Consider the following 24,707-nt stretch of genomic DNA (forward strand, 5'->3'; position numbering starts at 1 on the left):
GAAGAAATACTCATTCCTCTTTCTAGTTTCATCAAATTTTATTTTTAGTTTCTATAATTTTTTTCAGTATTTTTAATATTTATAATTTTAAAAATATTGGGTGACATTTATTTTTTATATCCTTATAATTTCAACTTTTTCAGTATTTTTAGCTTCTATAAAAATTAAAACATTAAAAAAATTATACAGATTAAATATAAAATTTAATAAAATTATAGATATTGAAACTATAAAAATAAAAAATTATTTTTCCCAAGATTATAATGCTGAAAGGTCCTTTCGGTATTATCCAATTCGGTCCACAGGAAAAGAAGGGAATTATGAGAAGGTTTTTCCCGGACATGGTAAGCATGGCATGCCCCATCGGCCATTGCTATGATTTATGAAAAAGATCCCCCAAAAGAATCAACAGCGTTAAGACATGCTTTCTTATGTTTTGCAAAAGCTCTGATATGATACGCACTTGACAAGTATCAAAATATAGTTTTTTAATTACAAAAAAATCAATATATATTTGATATTTAAAAATCAAGGTCAACCTTTGTAGCCGATACTTTAAAGTGCATGGTTAGAGGATATATTCATGTTTAATCGCCGTAAGTGGTCAAAAATATCGAATATGTGTTGTAATATTTTTTAAAGTGTATGGTTAGAGATATATTCATGTTTAAAATTTTTTTAAAGTATTCTTATGTGTTTTATGAATATTTTTAACACACATCTCTATTACATTTGTACTATGCAAAGCTTTTTTCCCAAAGAATAATGTGAGCCGAAAATACACCGCTACGGAAAAAGTAAATTATAATTCCGATACAAGTTTAATTTTACATATATCCAACGATAACATCTGGCACTGGTTAACAAATAAATTGAATCAAGCATTTTGACCCCCAAAAAAAAAAATTGAATCAACCATGAAGCACATAACAAAATTACAAAACCACCCTACCCCTAAACCCTAGGACAGCCATTAATGATCCGATAATGCTGTTACGAGATACCATAATTCATACCCTTCACAATGGCGGCTTTAGAAATGCCTCCCTGATTAGAAGTCGAAACCTTTATGGCTATGCGTTCGGTTTTTAAATGCAAGGAGAATATGCGGAACTCCCCAACACATTCCCAAGTGCTTCCACATAAAATCTGAATATGTACATAGGCCTTGCTTATGAAAAGATCCAAAACAGCAACACTCTCCAGCTAGGCATCTCACAGTAAACCCTGTTCCTCAAAATCTCTTGCCACTGAAACATCACAACAACAAAGAGAATTAATGCAGAGTGTTAGGGCAACAAATAATAAAGCATGCATGATATATAAATCCCATCAGAACAAGAAGAAAGGAAACAACTTATGTATTTACATGTTTCAAACGTTACAGCATCAGAAGAAGACCTTTTTTTTTTTTTGCCTAGCATGTTCAGTACAAGCCAGAGATGCAACATCTTTTACAACCCAAATATGATAGTTGCCGAATCTATAAACTTCGATTGGAGAATCAAAATTAAAGAACTTAAGCCTGTTCTTAGAACAGAACAAAAATGTGAGAAGCGTATCAAGTCAGATGCTACTACTAGTAGCAAAATTCTGCAGAATTCAATGATATTAGACAAAATTCAAAAGAAAAAGCTTACCTTTAGAGGATGGAAGAACCAGAACCACCTGCATCGTAACATTGTTGGGAGGAAGCTGCAAGCGAAGAGGGTAAAGCTTTCCATTCAGAGGACTGCGAGTGCACACAATGATTCCCTCCAGCCCTGTCTCTTCCACAAACTTGCGAGTCAATTCCTCTACACTACTGCCTTTAAAGATCAAAGAATAGCCCTGCACGCCTTCATCATCCACATCGCCATTATCCTCTGCCACGTGGTAGTATATAGTTCGTCCCTCCATCTTCGGCGGCGAACCTACATTAGAATCAGTGGACTGCAAAACACACAAAATTCACAATTCAGATCGAACTTTCAGTCTAGACAGCCTACCCACATAATAAAAAAAAAAAAAAAAGTCTCGACGAATCTCACGAGTCATACCTCCTGTCTTGAAAAGGTCGCAGCTTTGATGGATTGAGCGGTTGGGGTGTTGGATTCGAAGTCCAGAGAATCCGAATGAGGCACGGGCGGAGGCGCGGGTTTCTGAATATGAATCTCGACGACGTCCACATCCCACAAGATCCAATCCTGTGTGGAAGTCCTATGGGGGATATCGTGAGTCACAGAGTTCCTCCAAGGCGGCAAGCCGCCATTGGCCCTGAGATAGTTCCCGTATCGGGTCTTGAGCTTGAGCCGAGATCCGTCTCTCACGGGTTCCCACTCGACGGAGGAATCGAGCCTGCGCGGCAGAGTCTGAAGCACCTTGCGACCCGTCATGCCGAGCAGGAATGGCTGGTTGGAAGCGGTGAGGTACTTGCCGTAGATGCTCTTGAGACGAATGATGTTGTCATAGCCGGGGACGTACTCGACGATCCATCGGCCGGCCTTGGAAGATCCGTTTCGGTCCTGGGCGACGGATTCCTCATCCTCATCGGCGAGGAGGTACTTATCATGGTGGCTGCGGAGGCGCACCGCCTTGGCGTTGTGAAAGAAGTCCATGCCGGACCTGAACTTGTTGGAACTTATCTGTAATACAAAAGAAGGAAGAAACAAGAATGTTGAAAGTTTCACACTTCGGAGAGAGAAAATGAAGATGCGAATCGGGTTGGTTTGCTCATATATGAGTGGGGAGAGAAACAAGGCGGGTGAGGAATGGCGTTGGGAACGGTAAAAGAAAGTGAGCGCGGGGTAGGATAGAGTCAGCGCCAGCCAAGCTGGGTCACACTGTACGACACGGTTGTGTGTTTATTATGATGTGCTTGGGTTTAGGCGGACGCGGTGATAGTTGGCCTAAGTTGTTATCTAATCATTAATAATAAATTAATTCATTGTTTGGTCCAAAAAGAAATAAATTGATTCATTGATTCATTGATTCCTATTTTGTATTTTTTTTAATTAGTTAGGGAGGTAATGGACGCAACATAATTGTTATTTATAGAGCGGAGAAATGAAAAATTGGCATTTCATGTTAAATCATTAATTTTTTATTTCAAGATTCTTAAATCCGTGCGTTGTAAATAAAATAAAATAAAATAAAATAAGAGCAGAGGGAGTATTATTTAGGTAGTAATAGTATAGGTGTATGTTTGGCGTGGATAGCTATGGAAGTGATGAGTGGGGGAGGGGAGGCAGGTGAGAGTGGCGAATATGAAATGGACAATGGAGGGTGGTGGGGTCCGCGTGAGGCGGCAAAATAAGAGCGGAAGAGGCGTGAGAAAGGAGGAGAGAGGGCCGAAACATCAAACATGAATGCAATGATGGAGGACAACTATAACTAACCCTTCCTTCTCATTTTGGGCAAGGAGCGGGTCCACTTCTTTTCTCTAATTCTCTCTATTTCTTCTCCATTTTTTTTTTAAATTGTGCTGTTTTTGTTAAAAAAAATAAAAATAAATAAACAAGTTAAAGATTAAATATTTTTAATTTTATTTTATATTTATTAAAATAAAAATTATAAATTTTTGATAAATAAAATTATAAGATTTTTATTAAATTTGATAAGCAATTTGAATAATGTAGATTTAATATAGATAGTTTAGATTTAATATTAAAACAGTTTATAATTTTAATATTAAATCTGTAATATCCAGAATATATTTAAATATTTAATTTATAAAAATTTAAAAAAGAATTAAATCTAATTACCAATTTGAGCAGTCTAAATTTAATATAAATAATTCAAATTTACTATTAAATTTGTATTGTCCATGGAGTATTTGGATAATTGTTGTCAAACTCTCGAGTTAATTTTTTAAATTTATTATTTTTACATTTCTAATTTATAAAATTGTATCAACTCATTTATAAATTTAGACTAAATGCAAACTCGGTTAACTCATTGATTTACTTTTCAAGTTTAAAGTTTTTATATTTCTAACCGAATAATATCAATTAACTTATAAATTCAAACTAGATGTAAATTTAATTAAACTCATTAGACTTGTTAATTTATTACCAAATTAAGTGAGTTAAATATATATTATGCAAAACTCAATCATAAAAGCAGTAGGACCTATTTCAAAAGAAAATAAAACTCAAATCAAAAGGTAATATTAATATAAAACAAGAAATAATACTAAAAATAAGTTGTCTTATTTTAAAATTTTTACATTGAGTATGATAATTTATTCATATAGATGAATTTAATTTCAACAATTTATATTTAAAATATATTTAAATTAAATTATGATTATATTTTACATTTTAATTATTTAATCATATACTTTTAATGACTATTTATTAATAGAGGTAGGAGATTTTTATGAATTTATGAACCAAGGAAATATCTTAAAAACATTTTATATCAAGGAAGTGAGGGAGCATTCATAAAACAAGTAATAATAGATTAGAAAGGGAAGGAAACGACAAACAAGTACCTCATAAAAAAAATTAATTCCAAATAAATATTTTTAAAAATTTTAAAACTGAAATAAAAAAAACAGAGAGAGAAGCACAAAAGTTGAGAAGTTCAATTGTGAAAAAAATTTTAATTTAAGGTTAATATTTTTATAAGATTTTTATTTATCATTCTGCTTTAGAAAAAGATATTAAAGAGCCACGCTATTGGGTGAGGTGGCGTGGCTTGTTCGCGTTGGAGACATATGGTGCGAGAAGGGAAATCAAATCCAAACGCTATAATCGTTAAAAAGGATCAACAAGAAGGCTCCCAAGGGTGTTAATACGCCAAACTTGCAACGAGACTTTTGCTCCTATGATTGTGACCAAAAGCATGACCCACTCTAAATTAAAAAAAAAAAAAAGGGTTTCAATTTTCAAGCTTCCCTCTTTTTAACAATTTTTATGTCTCAAAATTTCACCAATCCTTTCTCTTGTTTTATATTTTTTCCTTAAAAAAATCTCGTTACTCCCTACTTTAACGACAAGACTTTGCATTCTCTCACGTCTCCCATATCAAAAGAAGTCTCGCATCAAAGTTTGAATAATTTGATTTTCTAATGTTAACGCGTCTTTAATTTAAAGTGAAAACCAATGTCACAAGCAATAAAAATCTGCATGCCATTTCTTTTTCCCATTCACTTTTTCCAATCTGATTTAATTACTTTCAATCTATTTTATACATATTTCACTTTAAAATGCTTGGATTTAAACTTAAAGCATTCCATAAACTTCAATTTACAAGACATATAGAAATAAAAAATTGCACTACAAGAACATGTTTAATTGGTTGTTTTTGCAAGATATATATATCCTTATTTTTACAAATTTTAATAAATAAGTTGCTTATAACTTGTATATTAATATAATGCAGCTTATGTATTTCAATATATAAACATATAGACACATCCATACATATCACGCCAAGTTTAAAATACTACATGTATATTTATTTATTTAAAATCCTTGGTCACCCCATCAATCACACTCCCTTTCATTCATGTATTCATTAATTTATTTTTTAATTTTTAATTTGCGCGACCAAGCAAGTATTGTTGAAGAGGCACGTTGTTATTCAGATAGTCGAATGAATTCACAAGGAAACTAGTCATTATAAACCGATCATATTTGCAAGAAATAGCATCATAATTGTTGCAAATTATTGAGCTATTTCATGGAGCCAAGCTTGATTAGTGCTTTTTTTTTTTTCAACTTTTCTTTTGCCAACAAGCCTGATTAGTGCGTTTAGTGCGGCCTTAAACTTTGACTTCTACCATCTATGGAGTCTTTTTCCCTTGGCCAAGCAATTAAAGTTTGAACCTTGCTTTCCTTAATTAAGAAATCTTAACTATTATTATGAATTTAATTTTCGTAATCTTTAGCCTTTAACGTAATCAATAAACCGTAATTTCGATTCAGTTCGTCCAAACCAATTCAGCTCCAAAATCAACTTCGCTTAAGCAAATTATTTTTTGTCCCAGAAAGTAACATGGCAAAAACAATGAACAAATTAAAGCATGGTCACGTACCTGCAACTTAGAATTCCGTCTCGGCGAGGAAGCCAAGGAGAAAACCGACATTGGCGACGACGGTTCCGAACCGAAATTCTCATCGGAAACAGAGGACGACAAGACACTCTCGGAAAACGAATATTCCAGCGCCTCCGGCAATTCGACCGCCTCCACATCCCACAGAACCCAATTGCTCGTCGACGAGTAGCTATGGGGTTCATCGTGCGTGACGGAGTTCCTCCACGGCCGCGTCCCGCCGTTGCCCCTCAAATACTTCCCACACCAACTCCTCAGCCTCACCTGAAATCCATCTCTTATCGGCTGCCACTCGAACTTCCAATCCGAATCCGTCTCGAAATCGCTCTGAACAACTCTCTCTCCGGTCATCCCCAACAGAAAAGGCCTGTCCGTGGCCGTCAAGTACCGACCATGACAGCTCTTGAGCCGCACAACGTGGGTCTTCCCTTCCACTAATTCCACGACCCATTTGGCCCTCCTGGACGACCCGTTTCTACTCTGCCGGACCTTTTCACGACCGTCGTCCGCGACAAGGTACTTGTCAAGATGGCTGCGAAGCTTGACAGCGCTGGCTTTGGCGAAAAGCTCCATAGTTAAATCAAGACTTACAAGGAAAGCTCTATAAGTTTACGAAGTGGTGACGAAGTTATTATAATGATGAGATTAGTAATGGAAGAGAGAAAATCAGTGAAAGGGTTAAATATGGCGGGGCGTGATTTGGAGGTATTGGTAATGAATGAAGATTGAATGGTTTTCTTAATGGAGACGATTTGGATGGGAAACGCAGGTCAAGAGGGTGAAGGTTCGGGGCAGTACAAATGTTAGAGACAGAGGAAAAGATGGGGAAGGGTCTGCGTTGAAACTTGAAAAAATCAAAGTCTGGAACTAAAACTGGCGACGGAGGAATGAGACTGCCAATCCCTGGTAACCAGGTTAAGTTAATTTTTAACTGGAAACGGTTTTTGTACTGCGGCGTGCTTGTGCAGGCATGCTCCAAGCCTTCAACATGTTTTTTTAAGGGGGCAAAAAGGATAATGAAGAGAAAAACGTCTTTTATATATATATATATATATATATATATATAAAGAAGCAAAATCCAAATCAAAGAGACAGGGACGCATTTTTCCCAAACAGTGCGGTGAACTAGTGTTTTAGTGTGTGTTGAGAAATTTAGATAGGCTCGGTATATCACATATCACGTTATTCATAATCCATCAACTAAAAACATAATATTCAAATAACATTAAATATAAATTAATTATGATATTAATAATAGTGAAGATAGAAAAAACAAAAAATTAAATAGGTGTTCTATGATAAAAATAAAATTATTGAAAATAATGACACATAAAATTTTATTTAATAGAATTGATATAATTTTAATAAATGAATTATGAATGATGTAATACACTGGATATAACTAAAAATTTCTTGTGTGTGTTTGGGAACTCATCCTCAAGACATATTTATCTACTGCTTTAGTTAAATTTTTAGATATAATTTCCTGATTTTTACTAATTTGTTTTGTAGTAATTGTTTCTCTCAAATTGAATTCAATGGGATAACTAAATTGAGGTAAATTCCGCTTTTCTAATTCTTTTATTATTTCTCCCAAACTCATCTTTGCTAAATCTCTTAAATTCAAACTTTATACATGTATGTATGTATGTATTTGAATTAGAAGAGCAGGTAAGTACTAATGGCCTAAATTATTAGATAGCTAGATTGAACTTCCCACTTACAACAAGCTTAGCCACAAAGGCCACTGACCTTTAACATTAAAAAAATATACCAGCTTAACTAAAAGGTAATTTCAATTTTCTGGCAAATAAAAAGTCAAACAAACAAATCATGATGAAGTTATTGAAAAATAACTTGGAAAAAGTATGATTAATTAGAGCGACAGCCTGTAATTAGTTTTGATTGGGGTGTAGCTTGTTGATACATTTCCAAAATAATCCCCTTATTTCCCCCTTCTTTTCTCTTCCAGAAGTCGTGCGGGCATGATGCATGCTAGCTAGCGGAGCTAAAAATGGTTTTTGTAGAGTCATTGTGCTAAGTAATGTTTGACTAAGGTTCTTGGCTTAGCACGTGCTAACGGTTCTTGTTAATCATGCTTCTTTAGGACTGTTGTTTCTATGTTGTTCTACTATGCTTCTTATTATCGTTTGTCTTTATTTCTCTGTCTGTATGTTTATGAAGGTTTCGTGTATCCTTCTTCTCTGTGCAATGAATATATTGGAGTATTTTAGTTCATTGGTTTTATAGGAATTGGACCATTTAATTTTTATACATGTATGATCCACAAAAATGAAACTCATTGCTTTATTTCCATGTCCATCTACTTCAATATAATGCGTCCCCAGTGCAATAATGCTGTTTTCAATAATTAAGGACAATAATGCATCTTAAAATTAGCCATATTAAATTTAATTTATTACTTTCTTTATCTCAAATTATAAGACATTTTTAAATAAAATCTCATATCAATAAACCTCATTAAATATACTTAAAAATATGATCTTTTTAAAAAATATAAACTTTTAAAAATGCTCCTTATTTAATATTTCAAAAAAAGAATTGATAGAAATTAATTATAGAGAAAGAAAGGATAAATTTAAAATTAATATATTTAATAAAATCTTAATATACTTAAAATATTTTATATTTTGAAATTAAAAATTTTTTTTAAAAGTATTTTGTAATTTGAGATGTAAGGAGTATATAATAATCAATGTTGAGACTTTGGGAGCTGTGCAAGTGAATTACTAGTAACATAGCCTTGAATTATTAATGCATGGAATATCAAATTCATTCTAGAAGTGAGCTTCGAAAATAATAATATTTTGAGGAGGAAAAATGGAAGCGTGTCTTTTGGGGGAAAGCTGACTGGGAAAGCATCTTCGGTTCGACTTGAATTTCCTTCTACGTTTCTTATTATTAAAGTACTGCGAAACAGAGCATAGGTACTCTGTATGTTTTCGGCGATGGCATTATTTTAAACAAGTCACAATTTTCCAAAGACAAATGCTTGTAGAATTGTTTAAAATTAAAATACAATAAAGAAAATGTTGGATAACTCTTGTGTTGGCGTACGACAAAAAAGTAGAACAACTTAACCTTATATTTTAACTTTAGTAAAACGAGGGTCATGCTTCTGCATGGGACTTGAAATAAGTGGCACCGTTCACAACTTAAAGCCTATTTGACTAACCCTAAAAAATATATACAGATTACATTTGAAATGTATTTTTATCAAATTTAATAAATAATTGAATCTTCTAAATGTATTTTTAACATATATAAATTGAAATCCAAATGGGAATTTACAAATACGCCAACTCCACACGCTCATAATTTTTTTATATTTATTTTGATACTAAATAGTATATAAGATTCTCTCTTTGTGTGTTTTTTTTTATATATGTACTTGGCTTAAAATCAAACGTTATTGGGTTTAATTAGAAATAATTTTTTCAAAAAAAAAATCGTTGAAATGGACTCAAAACACAATATCCTGTATTCAGTGGTTATAGTCCCTTTCAAAAATTTCAAGGCCTGGTGGTAAACTGTTTTTTCTCTTAATTATATTATGCACTTCCACAATGCTTATTTGGAGCCCCAAAAAGGGCCGGGTGAAACGGAGCCCATAAGTTTTTTCGGTATGTAAACGAAGCCCATAAATTGGAAACGTGCGATGAGAGTGGAGCCCGATTGTAAGCTCAGCTCACTAAGAAAAGTCAAATCATGATGTTACAGCAGCGAGCTCCCACCCATAAATGCTACGACGGTGGTGGGAGCCTCCCGCCAAGACATTCTTTTCGCACGGTGTATGTATATATATATATATATATATATCAAGTTTATATCATTTTAATTTATTTTGTTTCATTTTAATTGTTAAGAGATAAATAAATCATCTCTTCTGACCTTTTTTAGTTTCTGTAATAAATATTCACATGGACAAAAACAATGAACACACAAATCATTGAATAATTGTTTGTTATAAAAAGGCTTTAAAAATCTGATTGAATAGATTGGACTATCTATTGGAGTTGTTAACAGCTTAATTTTAATTTTAATTTTTTCATAGTTGAGTTGAGAATAGGTTAGAGTTGGGCTGCTATTAAACTAAAAATTAAAATAAAAAAAGAAGCCAAAACAATTTTTAGAAAATCAGACATGTCTAAACATAATATAAAAAATTTGAAAAACCAGAAAATTTCAAAAAATTAGATTCCTATTAAAGCCAACCTCATTTTTAGATATTTAAATATGATTTAACAACATTTTCATATGATGAATCAATGTCAAAATCAATATTGTAAAATTTATCCTCATATATCACCTGCATAAACCTAGCCAACTTATTAACAACTAATGTCGGCCAAAAAAAAAAAAACTCTATTAACAACTATGGATATGGAAAGATGGATAATTGAAACGTTTTATTTTACAATTTTTATAAAATAATAGGTTTGCTTTACAAGAATGGATAACTGAGATTATAAAATTTTAATAAAAAATAAGATATTAGAGGACAGAGTAAGAAAGATTAATTAAATTTTTTAACTATACTCCTTTATTTTTTATAAATTAAATTCATTGAAATCTTTCATCTTTTGTTCTGAACACATCATGTCTTCGCTCCGCGATTAACTCCACGTGTGTGTCTGCATGAGTGAGAATTACCAAATGGGACATAAGATGGTGGCAATCATCCAAAAGACCAAAACGTAATTGCCCGTTGAAAACGTAATGCCTTGTTTGGTTTCCATATATATATATATATATATATATGAAGGGGTATTTGTCAGTTTAAAAGCAGTGTAATTAAGAGAGAAACATATTTTAAATATGAAAGCTGTATGATTCCACAAATGAGCCGACCATCATTAAAGAGGAAGACTTCCAAATTCACAGGTCAGCTACCACATCCATGCCATATCATTACAGTCAACATTGGTACAGAAATATGTTTGGTAAAATAACTTGTTTATTACCATCTGTAGCAAAATTACTCATTGTTAACCGACCAAAACTCAAAGTTTAATATTTAAATACTAAAATATAATAGTTGACAAAATATTGATTCAGTAGGTAAGAATTTCATGTATAATTTACAAAATCATGAAATCAAATTTAATAATTTTGTTCGTTGGCAACATGTAAATGCACCTTTTTCAAGTATAAGACTAAAAATTATGTGAAAAGGCAAAATCAAGTCATGACAAAAGTTACAGGTTTTTTGCACCCTAGTGGTGAATGATTAGCCATTTGCATATCTAAATCGCCACAAGATATTTTGAGGACAAGCAAATCAATACATATATTTATTTTTTTGAACACATGATGAAAGGTGATTGTCTGAACTTTTACGATAATCTCTTTGATAATTTTTATGAGGCGATGTTTTTCAGAAAAGTTGTCCTAAATGGATGATAAAGCTAATGTAGAGTTAAAGTATACATTAGTTTGGTGAATTTAACACTCCAACCAAAAAATATAACCCAATAAAATATACTTATGGGTTGAGTTGTTATATTAGGGTGATACTTAAAATATTTGAGAAGTCTCTTGATTTAATTCCACAAGTAACAATTTCAAAAGATGCTAACTAAGCTATCAATATCCAACTTGATTCATTCTAATTTTGTAGGGATCCATTTAACTTCAAATCTAATATTTTTTTGGTCAAATGATTGATTTTTTTTTATCTAAGTTTTAGGTTGTTGATTATCTTTTAGGTGCAAATAAATGCAGTATCACTCTCCTAACTATCTTTTTTTAGAGTGAATCTTCTTACATCTAATTTTTTAAATGTTCCGACATGCATGAGCATAATTATCCTTGTGCATGGGCTTTCGCTTCATTTTTAACATTTCAAATTACTCAATTACACAGGAAGATAATAAGATATTAAGCTTAACAATTATCTTTCAAACACCCTAAACTTCACACAATGTATGAATTGAAGAGCAAAGAATTATAATAAAGAAGTAGGTCTGTTGGTAGGAAATACTTGTATTAATAGTTATGAAAGGGCAAGACTTATATACTCACCTTTATATATTTAATATACTTTCATCTAATTAAATCAATATATGTATATTTTAATATGTTAATGATATTAATAACAAAAATTTACTATAGAATAAGTAATTTATAATTAGTACTGGGTAAACGGGTTGCGGGCCAGCCCGCGTCAGCTAGCAGTTTTGCGAGTTGGATTGGGCCAGCCTGCCAGATAAAACGGGTTGAAAAATCTAACCCAACCCATTTTCTAGCGAGCTAGTCAAGCCCGAAAAAAAATTATTAATTTTTTTTAATAATTTAAAATTTATACAATATAAATATATATATATTTATTTCATATTTTAAAGCAAATTAGCAATTAAAAAACTTGTAAATAAATAAAATAAACATAGAATTCAACCAAGCAAATTCATTTTGCTAGATTTTTACTATTAATCATCTTCTCACCTAGATGTGCTATCTTTATCACTAAGAAAGAAAATTTAAATATAAAGCCATATTATTTTTCTTAGTGAATTTATATTTATAATTTTAATTAATAGATCTTATGAGATTTATAAATAATATATATTTAAAATATTTTTATAAAAACTAATAAATCATCTTCATAAACTATAACAAAAATTTTATTTGCAAATTATAAAAAAAATTTACACTATATTTCAAATGTAAAGAACATATTTGAAAGTCATAAATTACATATTTAAGAGATATTATCATTATTACATATTTATAAAAAGATATAATATAATTAAAAAATAAAAAATTATATTTTAAAAAATATGCTAGCCCACGAACTAGCCCGTTTAGCCCACGGGCTAGCTCGTTTTAGCTCGCTATTTTTGTGGGTTGGGCTAACCCAACCCGTTTTAAAAAACGAGCCAATTTTTTTAACCCAACTCGTCAAATTGTGCAAGTTAAACGGGTTAGCCTATGGGCTCAACCTATTTTTTCGGTTCTATTTATAATAGATACACATATTTTGATTTGTAGATGATCTTAAATATCTATCAATACTTTTTAAATTTAGAAGCATGTCTTAATTTTAGTGAGTATTTAGAACCCCACTTTTAAATTTGTTGTAAGAGAAAATAATATACTTGCAAAGTAAGTCCAACAAATTGGAGTTCCTACAACCTGGTTCAATTTGATTCGATTAAATGAATTAAAATATACTCTTTTCGTTAAAAAATATAAGATATTTTTTAAGGAGTTGGATGTTGAATTGGATGTTAAAAAATATAAGACATTTTTAGTCTTTTAAAGTATAATTATTATCTGTTTTAAAAAAGTACCCCTATTGATAATGACTTTATAATTATTATAGGTTGTTTAATAAAAATAAATATAAAAAAGATAAGATTAGTTGAAAAGTAGATAACTATTTTATTGAAAGTGAAATTCAGACTAAAATACTTTATATTTTTAAACAAAAAAAAATACATGCATCTATATTTAAATTTTATGAGTTTCCATGCTCTCCAAAAGGGAGGGGGGGAATTTTATAGATGAGTTGAAATAAGAGGTTCTAAGCTCATCATCAAAGAAATATAAATATAATAATTTCTGCATTAACTCATGACTGAAAGTCAAAAGCATGTGATTAGCTCATCAATTAGATGTTGAAGTAGTTCTTCAGCATTATCGTTGTATGAAATATAAAGCTTACCTTTGTATTTCTTTTTTTTTTTAAAAAAAACTCTCTTGATTAAAAATGTAAAATATTTTTTTAAGAGTTAAATATTAAAACATGTAAAATATTTTTAGCATTTTACTTTATTGAGATATACAGTTATATTAAATAAATACTCCAATCAATCTAAAATATAAACATCTTTTGATAATAATATATACTCCCTTCATTTAAAATTATAAAATATTTTTTGAGTGATTGGATGTCAAAAAATATAAAATATTTTGAGTTTGTTAATGTGTAATTATTATTTTTTTAAGTATTCTTATTAAATAAATCATTTTATATTTATTTCAAAGTGAAACACATATTAAATAGAGATAAATCTGAAAAGATAGAATTAATTTAAAAATAAATAATTATTTTATTGGGACAAAATTTAATTGAAAATACCATACATTTTTTAACGAAAAAAATATATCAATATAATCCTTATTATCATAAAAATATATACTGTTTTTTTCATTTTACCTTCAGTTTCAAATTATAATGGATGAGTTGAGAAGAAGATTATAAATTCATAGATGTGAGAATCCAAATTTATAATAGAAGGCAAAAATATAATTTTTTTTATAAACACTAAGTTATTATTATTTTTGATCAAACTTAATTCAAAGAAAATATTTATATTTTGAATTGAAAATAAGATGGGGCTATTACAGATATAACTTATAGAACAAAATCAAACAAATAGCTTAACATTTATTATATTTTATATCATAACTTATTTATTATATTTGTAAATAATATACCATGAATGATAAACTTTTTATAAGTTTTTAATATTTTAATGATAAATTTTTTATATATAGTAATGATAAATATCTTGTATATTTATATGAATTGATTATACTTTTAAATTTTTAAAAATTTAATCCATATTTTTTAAATATAAAACTTTTTTACTCAGTGAGGTAATTTATCCAAAAATATATTAAAAGTATTTCTCCAATCTTAGATATTAGTCATCTTTTTAAAATATAATACGATTCAATTTATAAATTATTAGTTAATGAAATTGTCTTGTTTTAAATTAAAATTTTTAAATTATTTTTGAAGGATAAGAAGAAATTTTAAAAATAATATTATATTATTTATTTAGTTTTTATTTTTTACTTAAATATTATATTTAAAATTTTATTTATTTATATTTATTATATTTTTATTATATTGGTATTAATAAAATTAATAAAAATAATTTATAAATAAAATTGAATGAAGTATTTATGAAATATCCAGGAGAACGCCATTGAAAATAACATTACCTCGCTTGACGGGAAACAATAATCCTTGGGCCGTTGAGCGAGTGATGGAATAAAAAAAAAAAAAATAGTAGAGAAGTCATCTCATCAGTCATAATGTAGGGCCCCCAGGTCTCTCTTATGAAGCGGCCCCTCCTGAGAGTTTTTTGTCTTCAGTCTTCGCCTCTCTGCTGCACGTGAGTCTCTCTCTCTCTCTCTCTCTCTCTCTGTGCTTTCAAACTCACCCTCCCTCTCCCATTGCCTACATCTTTCACGATTCAGATCTCTTAGCTCATTCATGATTCCTCCCACCTCTACTCACTCTCCTCCATGCCTCCTCCTTCACTCTCTCCCTTCTTCGCTCTCTGCCTCCTCCTCTCCTTCCTCTCCCATCTAGCTTCTCCTCACCCTTGCTCTTCCCACCCCCACACTTCCTCTCCCTGCCCTCCTTTCCGTTCAATCCCTCCTTTTCCTTTCTCTTTCTCACTTGGCTGTGGCCACCCTTCCTTCCAAATCAACTGCTCTACTCCTCATTCCCTCATCTCCATCAACAACTTCACTTTCTCCGTTCTTCGCTATAACCCCAATTCCTCTTCTCTCACCCTCTTGCCTAATCTCCAACCTACAAGCTCCGCCGCCCCCGCCTACACAAATTGCTCCACTCCTCACTATCTTTCCCTTCTCAATCGCTCTCTTGATCTCTCTGGCTCGCCTTTCAGAATCTCCGATGCTTTCTGTTCCCGCATCTCTAATCTCCAAGCTTGCTCGCCTCCCCCTCTCCCAAACTGTAGCCACTGTCCTTGGGAATGTAGTCTCATCAAGAACCCGGCTCACGTCCTCCGTGACTGTGGATCTGTCCATCATTCCGTTTCAGACTTGGAGAATCGCTGCCAGAGTGACGTTTTAGGGTATCTTGACGACATACTTGCTCGAGGGATCGACGTCGAGTGGGATGAAGCTCAAGATCCTTACTTTTCAAGCTGCAGAAACTGCAGCGCCACCAAGGGAGTTTGTGGATTCAATTCATCCGACCCGCATGACCATTTTATGTGCATTCGGCCCGAATCCGAATCTAGTTTCACGCCTGCTTGGATTCAGAGGGTGAATCCCAAGCGTAACGCAGTTTTGTCCCTTGTAATCCCCTTAATGTTGTTGTTTCTTTTTGTTTCTATCGCTGTTGCAATTTTCCGCTCGAGGAGATTCAAGTCATCGAGGACAGAGGAGGACCCGACAATCCTTTTTCTTCACAACCAGCGCTCCGCGAGTCTTCTTCCTCCTGTCTTCACCTACGAGGAATTGGAGGCGGCCACTAATCGGTTCGACCCGAAACGCAAAATTGGCGATGGCGGGTTCGGGTCGGTGTTCCTGGGTCAACTCTACGATGGCAGAATCGTCGCCGTGAAATACCTTCACAAGCACCACGCTGAGGCCGCCGCGGGACGAGCCTTTTCCACCAAGTCTTTCTGCAACGAAATTTTGATTCTTTCTTCCATCGACCACCCGAATCTAGTCAAGCTTCATGGGTATTGCAGTGACCCGAGAGGATTGCTTCTGGTCTACGACTACGTCACCAACGGAACTCTCGCAGATCATCTTCATGGCCCCAAGATTTCATTCCGAAAAGGGTCTCTGACGTGGCAAGTGAGGATCGATATTGCTCTACAAACGGCATTAGCCATGGAGTATCTTCACTGCTCTGTTGTGCCGCCCATAGTTCATAGAGACATCACTTCGTCCAACATCTTCGTAGAGAAAGACATGAGGATTAAAGTTGGAGACTTTGGACTGTCTAGGTTGTTGGTTGTGCAGGATACGTCATCGTCGTCAACTGGGTTTGTCTGGACGGGGCCCCAAGGTACACCCGGTTACCTGGATCCGGATTACCACCGGTCGTTTCGGTTAACGGAGAAGAGCGACGTATATAGCTTCGGAGTGGTGCTGTTGGAGCTGATTTCCGGGTTAAAGCCAGTGGACCAGAGCAGGGACAAGCGGGAAATCGCGTTGGCCGATCTGGTGGTCTCGAGAATCCATATGGGTCAACTGGATCAAGTAGTGGATCCGTTTCTGGCGAAGGACGAGGAAGCGATGGACACCGTCACGGCGGTGGCGGAGCTGGCATTCCGTTGTGTGGCGGCGGACAAGGACGACCGTCCTGATTCGAAAGAAGTGGTGGAGGAGCTGAAGCGGGTACGGATCCGGTCACGGGCGGGGCTCAGATCGACGTCGAATTCCCACGCAGGTGCTGAGGTGGCAAAGAACTATGAAGTGAAGGGCTCTGGATTGTGAGATGGATGGGCCAAAATAGTGAAATGCACTGTGGAGTTTGACCATCTCAGTTCGCCTTTGTCGACTAGTCAAATGGGCACCACGAGGACGATAATTCCACGTTGGACTTACTCGCACGGGGGTTTTGTTTCGTTGGAGGAACGTGTCAGTGACGCCTCCGTACGAGTTTTAAATTTGCACCAGAGCCTTCTGCAAACTACTTCTGCTGATGTCATCTCAGAATATTTGAGTAAAATATCAAGCACATTTCTTGTCACTGATAAGGTGCCGTTTAGATTGAACCCTTTTTTCGTTGGCAATTTGTAAATTAATATGCGAGTTTAACCCTTTCCCGAACTTTCCAAATCTTGGAATTTATGAAAAGGAAAAACTAGTCTTCTTCAATCTTCTTTAGAAGTGATTTTTACTAATTTTATTGATATCAATGCCAAAAAAGAAAAAAATATATAAAAAATGAGTGTTAAATTTTAAATCTGTTTTTATATAACAAATTTAAAAAAAATTATCTTTTTTTTTTCACTGAAGACTAATTTTTAAAATATTTTTTAAATAATACTTAAAAAATTATATCATGAAGTAAACTTTTTAAAATGTGCGGAGGAGTACATATATTCTATAATCGTGCAACTCTGACCCACCATTTAGTTATTTACGTAACTCGTGTCATGTTCAGCAAATCTCGTCCTTTGAAAAGTCCTCAGAGATTGTGGTACTTGACTATTTCGCCCGCAAAGAGGCTGGGGAAAAGCAAAGTGTTGGAGTTGGTACTGGTCAGCATTTCGGTAAGCCATTGGCAACGCAACTTCATGAGTTCATGGCGTGTGAACAAAGCAAAGAAGATATCTATCTCCATGACTTTCCCGTGATTTGCGCTCAGAAAATGACCCGACAGGGCTGCCATGTGTCAAAGTCAACAAGAAGCACACGGCACTGCACATGCTACAAGGTTTCACGGCCTCCAAAGATGCAAAAAAGCTACACCTTTTTTATCTTTTTCCTAATTAATATTTTACACACCACTCCTCTTCTTTTCTGCAACGATAGTTGCACTTTGCTAAAAACAAACTTACTACTCAACAAGAATGGTTCATTTCAAGGAAGCCGATTGTTCCTTCATTAGAAGTATGCACCCTCCAAAGCCCTGACCCTTTCGTTTGCTTTGCCGGCTTCTGGCCTGTTCTCTAACTCGTATGCTCTCTCCTGGTACAACATTTGAACAGTAACGATGATAATTAACAATAACAATAATCATGGTTTAGAACAGCCATTTGAGAAAGGCTCTCCACTCTAGATAAGGCAAAGTGGCACACTGTACCAGCAAGCGCCACAAGAATGGAACTCCTTCCCTCTTCTTGATTTTCTCCTCAATCACTTCGATTGCTGCATTTTAGTTATCATAGTCAAAATTAACTGCAAGGTTTGAACTTTGAATTACAGCGGAGTTCGAGATCATACCCTTCATAGTTTCTCCGGCGTTCAGTAACATCATGTACCAAACTTCATTGAACACTTCAAGTTGTTCATCTGACGCTCCAATCATCTTTATATGACAAAGGACTTGGTATTGTCAGAGAGGAAATAGGCTAAACTAAACTGAAGCATCAGTAGATTCTGATCTAATCATTACAACCTTGCAATCACAGGCATCAAAATCAGAACCAAGTACTTCCAGTCCTTGCCTGTCGTTACCTTTCCCGTATGCATGAAGAGCTTCTGCAAGCTGCTCTAAAAAACGTCAATAGAAGGGACAGTTTCAACCATAAAAGAATAATGGTAAGAATACACTTGCATGAGGAAGGATCCCATATTTATAGTAACTTCTATTAATGTTAATTATTGAAGTTTGGAAAGGTTGTTGACAATATGGACAAACCATGCACTCGCCCATTTTCTTCAAGGATTCCAAGATATGGATACCAGGCCAGTATGAATTAGGAAGATTAGGGGACAAAGGGGCGGAGACAGCGATAAAATAGTTATCCATAGAAACTGTAGTCCCATTTGTCCACGCTTCCGTACAAAAGCGGCTGTATTCATACTCCGCCAGCACCACATAATGAGTAATGCTTCAAGCACCTAATTGATTGCTCTATGTAAACCATCCAAAAGTACAGGATGACTACAAGTTATGACAATTAACAATTGATGACTACACTACCTGTGGGAAGAGACTCAAACTTTTCCTCGATACATTTTCTGTAATATTATTGGTTAAGATTGCAATGAAAAAGCCTAATTCACCAAATTAAAAAAAAAAGAAGGGTGGAATGAAATCGGGTTGTCAAATATCTGGAGATTCTCAATGAGCAGTTAAAGATCATGAATACAAGACGAAAGCATTTTTCACATATTCATGGAAGCAGCAATCAAGGGCATACCTGCATTCCTCTCTGCATTGATTGTTGCTTCTTTTTGCCCATCCTAGAAATCCTACAGTAAGAAGAAAATTTGATCAAATAATGCATAACACATCATCTCTACGTAAGTTTCTTTGAGAGACAAGATGACACTTCTACCTGTATTTTAAGCCATTTAGAAGATCATCAGCTCTGGAGAATTTTCCAGTCTTTGCCAAAGCCCAGACGGTCATTATATCAAGGTGCCACTCTATATACCAATTTGCCTAAACGGGTAGTGCATACATTCATGAATTGCAGAATGAAATTATTACAACAGCATTCTTGAAGCACCATAGCAGAGCCATATGAAAAGCATCATTAATGAACATGAAGGCAAAGTCTCAGAAAAATTATAACATTTAAGAGAAGAATACATATTCACCAGCGATTCATAGAATTCCTTAATGACTTAAAATATCCTTATGGCCATTGAAATTATACTTTTAAGAGCTGTATCTTTTGATCATAATTTCCGGCATGTGACATACGCTGTCCCCCTTACAAAATCCTAATTTACTGTTAGAGGCATGAAATTACACGTTAATATCACATTCAGGAAATCACATTATAGAGTGATTAAACAACGATTTCATTTTAAATAAGTTGCTGTCTGAGCTAGAATCGATAGAAAAATTAAGGTTCTCCTGAGATAAAAAAAAAAAATAGTTATTTCATCACTGAACTTGTGTTAAGTCTACCTTCTCATGGGACAAAACAATCTAACACCTATATATGACAGCGGACCTTAGATTTACTAGCTGCTCCATCACCAAAGCAATGGTTACTCCGGTTCACTGATTATCCTTAAAATGTATCTGTGATCAACTCCTGGTGGGTGCAAACAGTTCAAAAAAAAGGCATAAATCTTGCCAGGGAATTAAAATTTGGCTTAGAAACCAAATTTTTTCACAAGTTTATGTCAAATTATTTCTTATGGTACAGACACACCTTTGGTCCATCTTAAGCAAAAATTTTACACATAAAGTGCAATCAATCCTGGATGTGATAGTAATAGCATCAAAGATACACTGGCAACAGTCTTCATCCTTCAGTATCTGCTTTGTTAACCATTCTGAAACTAAAATATACCATGGACAAAGATGTGTACACCAGAATATAGAACTTCTGTTGTGATAAATTTAAATAGGATTACCATTTTTGTTTTCACATTGATATTGTAAAAATTTTATTAAAATATTATCAACTTCATTAAAGTGTTCCAAATTTTACAAGAACCTTTCTTTCATTCTTCAATACCAACACAAATTTCCTTGTAGTGTTAAATAATAATGCAAAGCCCTGCATGAAAACCCAAAGAAGCCTGCCATAGATTTCCTTGAGCGTTCACACTACCTACCCTTATTCAAGGGGGGGTTATGTAGAATAAGACAATGAACCAAAGGTTGATGTAAAGACCCAGTTCAAGAAAGGTCGTGAGGGGAGGTTGACATAAAGTTAAAAAAAGAAAAAAAATCCATAAGAACATCAAGTATTGCCTCTGAATTATAAATGTATAATTTTCTGTAACTCACTTGATCACTTAGGCATCCTGCTAGTATCTTGAGACGATCCCCAATGATATCAAGCTCACCACGAACATGCAATCGCAGAAGAAGACTCACAGCATTTAAGTAAACCTATAAGCAGATCAGGTGAGAATTGACAATAAAAGAAATGAAGAAAATTTAAAGCTTTTGTTTGCAATAAAGTTGGCCAAACAATATACCTCTGCAGCAGCATCAGTTCTTTCTAACTCTTTCCATATATGATGGTCATATAACTCAAGGACTCTCTGTGTTGGAGCATTACCTTCTAAATAACAAAGTGCTACATGCCACCAGTTGTGGGTCAGCCTGAAAGAAAAAATATACATGTTCTAGCTCGCTATGAGAAAGTAAGATAAAGCCTTGTAATAATGAAAAATATCCTTACATAAATGATAAACAAGAACTCCATGAAGACGCACATCCTTCCATGAACTGAACTGCTTCTTTGAATTGGCATTCATACTGAAAAACATGGCATAACTGCAGAACAAAATCTGATGGTTTCAATATTTATCTAGGTTATAACTAATTAAAGGTTCTTGAAGCAAACATCTTTGACAGCAACTTATGTTTACGTATGTTACTAATTATAAATCAATTAGATCTGAAACAAACACATTAAATGATTGCAAAATCAATAATTGAATTGCTGATGATAATTGAAGTAGGTGTTTAGTATACAGGAAATTTTACTTGCAGAGCACTAGGAAACCTATTATATAACATGTTTGGATACAACAAATATAAAAATTTTAGAAGTGGGTGCTGTGTAGGATATATGTCAGGCTCAAATTTTGTCCAACATAACAATGACACAGTAAATATTTCTATATAACAAAAACATCAACCCACAGCATGCTGCGCCCAGACATCCTCCTTATTGATTTCAAGTCCCCTTTTGGCGGCTTTCTCAGCATCTCTCATTTGTCCAAGCTCTAATAAAGCAAAAGAAAGCAAGCCGTATACATAATTTTCTCCTTCATTTTCAGCAAGAACCTGTACAACTTAGAAGCTTAAGGAATTGAAATATCCTTGAATAGAAAAATATTATAATTGAAAATCCTCCAGGGATTTAGAATGGTGAAAAGAAAAAAAGCATTTGAAATAGCAAAGGGAAATATGAATTTATTCACAAAGCACGAGATTATTAAGCCAATTTCAATTACTTGATGAAAATGAAACAGAGGAAGCAGAAAACGACAATACATTCTGGTTTGGTGATTCACACTTGACCTTCGTGCACTTCAATTTGGTATGAGTTATAAATTTCAGTTCTGTATTATATGTCATATACATATATACACATTATAAGTCAAATATTAATTAAAAAGCTATTATATATTTATATTGACCATTTTTTCCATTTCTATAAACACGGGAAAAGATTGCCGCTACTAAAACCAAGGTTTTCAAATTCCAATGAAGAAAATCAACTTTTTTACATGCTAATTGTTGCAGAACGAAAAAAAAACTGCTTTCAGATTAGAAAAAAACCTGCTGAACGAGAGACAGAGAAAGATCAGCTTGACCCGTGTAGAAGCAAAGAATTTGTGCTCTCTTCAGAGATGCCAGATCTCTTGGGAACTCTTTCAGAAGCTGCAATGCAAACAGAAGTTGTATTAACCAAGAAGGCATGAGAGCATTATAAATTAATTTCAAAGATAGTACAGGTATTAGAAGTGGGAAAAATATCTGCAGCGTCCAACAACTTTTTCTTCTACTTTATCAAGAGATTGTCAATGTGACCATACACCAGATACAGCATGAAGAGTCGCAGTTCACCATTTTCATTATGTGAATGATCCCTAGACTTCAATTATCAAAGTATTCTGTTTAAAGTTACTTCAACGCAAGCCAGCACTAAAATTATTTGACTACATCCCTAATACCCTCTAAGATCACGTTTTTGGTTTTCATTGTGTTCTCCAGTATTCAGGTCTTTCAGTTAATGCCAAAATAGATAGCAGTTATCGCCTCAAGCTTTTTTTTTAAGAACAGGAAAACTCCTATGAAGAATTTAATGTTGTGTTTATAGTTTGAATCAATTATGTCTTAAACAATATACCTATAACTTCTATAGATATATTGATGAGATATTGATATGGAAGAAAGACCTGAGACGGTACATACAACTTGGGCTTTAATAGATTGTCTGTTAAGTGCATAGGTTGGGGGTCCATTTGAAGCTCTCATATACATTTTAAGGAATTTATGTAAAGGAAGTAAGGAACTGCTAGCAAAACTTCCCCTTTTTGGGAGAAAAAACTGCTAGCAAACTCTACTGGATAGCAATGTGTGTCAAGGTAATATTCCATACAGACTAATTGTTGGCAATTCGCGTAGCACTGATTACTGAAGTTCTTAGATACTATTTAACAGAGAAGAATCAGAACTTAAAAGCCAGAGAATAATTCCATCATTCATAGTTGTCGCCAAATTCACCACCAGAGACCGTAATGATGGATTAAAAAGTAGAAATTTAGGGCAATAAAAATTAGTATCCGTGAAAGAGAGCCCATTAACCTTAACATGAAAGTCAACGGCGACGTCATCGTCTCTGTCTTTAGAAACCAAATAACTGACAGCATCAAAAACTACTTTCTCATACCGGGTAGCTCGTTCCTGTCACAACTGGGCTTCAATTATGCACAATTAAAGAAAACAGAAGCAAAATCATTTTCAATTGTAGCCAAATTTATGAGAGATTACAAGGTTGGCCTTTGCAGCTTCTAGAAAAGAAGTAGCTCGTGAAGGATCGGAGAATTAAGGAAATGGGATGCCAAGATGTTGGCCAAAACGCAGTCTTTATCATGAGCAGCGGCTTCCAGAATCACAGACCGGTCTCTGCCATAGCTGAGCACCTTCATAATCCCGAAGATACTCATTTCAGAGAATTGAAGTTCCACACAAAGTACAAGAAAACAGCAAAAAAGAGAGGAGTTAGAACCAGACCTGATCGTAGAAGGCGTTGATAGATGAAATGCAGGCCTGAGAAGAAGTTCTCACTTCGTATCCCCATTTGTCTAGTCTGACACTGTCTTCTTCCATCTTTCCCCCCTCCTCTTTCATTCTATACTCCTCTCTCTGGGGGCTGAAAAAGGGAAGAGTAGAGTGAAATGAACAATAATTGTTTGTATCCTTGGCCTGAATCTTGCCCGACGCTCGAAGGCTCGACGCTCCAACAAGAAATGTTCCTCCAAAAAATGAAAATGGGAAATTGACTTTATTCACTGATCTTTCAGCACGAAAGGTTAATCAGCACGCTATAACCATCCTTGTCAGCATGATCGCAAGAAAATGCTGTTGTCGCCATCAACTTGTTGAGTTGTGGGCTCGGCATCATGAGGCGATTTTCAGCCATGCTTTTGAAAGATTGAGTCGGTGGATGAACGCTACATGTTTTGGTAGTAACGCTAGATATTTTTTCCTTGCTAGATTCAATGATTTTCTTTGTAGGCAAAAAAAAAAAAAAAAAACGTCAAA

General features: G+C 34.0%; 4 protein-coding genes across 4 annotated transcripts; 2 read left to right on the forward strand and 2 right to left on the reverse strand.

Annotated features, from left to right (window-relative positions):
- Positions 1-779: 779 nt before the first annotated feature.
- LOC129310336 (uncharacterized) lies at positions 780-7,027 on the reverse strand. The gene is made up of 4 exons (XM_054952157.1): positions 6,023-7,027; positions 2,040-2,624; positions 1,641-1,932; positions 780-1,250 (listed from the first exon to the last, which is right to left on the reverse strand). Exons 1-4 carry the CDS (start codon positions 6,611-6,613, stop codon positions 1,216-1,218), a joined length of 1,503 nt encoding a protein of 500 aa, XP_054808132.1. The 5' UTR covers positions 6,614-7,027; the 3' UTR covers positions 780-1,215.
- A 7,975-nt stretch (positions 7,028-15,002) lies between these two features.
- On the forward strand, positions 15,003-17,534 carry LOC129310596 (LEAF RUST 10 DISEASE-RESISTANCE LOCUS RECEPTOR-LIKE PROTEIN KINASE-like 1.5). Its single transcript, XM_054952486.1, has one exon. It carries the CDS (start codon positions 15,323-15,325, stop codon positions 17,276-17,278), a length of 1,956 nt encoding a protein of 651 aa, XP_054808461.1. The 5' UTR covers positions 15,003-15,322; the 3' UTR covers positions 17,279-17,534.
- Positions 17,351-18,398, forward strand: LOC129310598 (uncharacterized). Its single transcript, XM_054952488.1, has 2 exons — positions 17,351-17,542; positions 17,952-18,398. The coding sequence occupies exons 1-2, from the start codon at positions 17,351-17,353 to the stop codon at positions 18,396-18,398; spliced, it is 639 nt and encodes a 212-aa protein (XP_054808463.1).
- On the reverse strand, positions 18,244-24,594 carry LOC129310597 (uncharacterized). The gene is given in 15 exon segments (XM_054952487.1): positions 18,244-18,478; positions 18,594-18,658; positions 18,734-18,818; positions 18,909-18,998; positions 19,657-19,708; positions 19,795-19,901; positions 21,210-21,314; positions 21,404-21,530; positions 21,610-21,704; positions 22,077-22,220; positions 22,719-22,820; positions 23,748-23,846; positions 23,934-23,983; positions 23,986-24,085; positions 24,177-24,594. Coding segments are annotated over 15 exon segments (1,422 nt in total). The 5' UTR covers positions 24,294-24,594; the 3' UTR covers positions 18,244-18,394.
- Positions 24,595-24,707: the final 113 nt, after the last annotated feature.

Source organism: Prosopis cineraria, unplaced genomic scaffold (genome assembly GCF_029017545.1).
Source record: "Prosopis cineraria cultivar Desert tree isolate PC_DT_omini unplaced genomic scaffold, ASM2901754v1 PC5, whole genome shotgun sequence".
Lineage (NCBI taxonomy): Eukaryota > Viridiplantae > Streptophyta > Magnoliopsida > Fabales > Fabaceae > Prosopis > Prosopis cineraria.

Excerpts from the sequence above, each read along its gene's own strand:
- LOC129310598 (XM_054952488.1), top strand. The coding sequence starts at position 17,351 with ATGGGCACCACGAGGACGATAATTCCACGTTGGACTTACTCGCACGGG. Across the intron at positions 17,543-17,951 it reads CATTTCTTGTCACTGATAAG|CAAATCTCGTCCTTTGAAAA; the intron begins GTGCCGTTTAGA and ends TGTCATGTTCAG.
- LOC129310336 (XM_054952157.1), bottom strand. The coding sequence starts at position 6,613 with ATGGAGCTTTTCGCCAAAGCCAGCGCTGTCAAGCTTCGCAGCCATCTT. Across the intron at positions 1,933-2,039 it reads CGACCTTTTCAAGACAGGAG|TCCACTGATTCTAATGTAGG; the intron begins GTATGACTCGTG and ends TGTGTTTTGCAG. Across the intron at positions 1,251-1,640 it reads GGTTCTTCCATCCTCTAAAG|TGGCAAGAGATTTTGAGGAA; the intron begins GTAAGCTTTTTC and ends GTGATGTTTCAG.
- LOC129310596 (XM_054952486.1), top strand. The coding sequence starts at position 15,323 with ATGCCTCCTCCTTCACTCTCTCCCTTCTTCGCTCTCTGCCTCCTCCTC.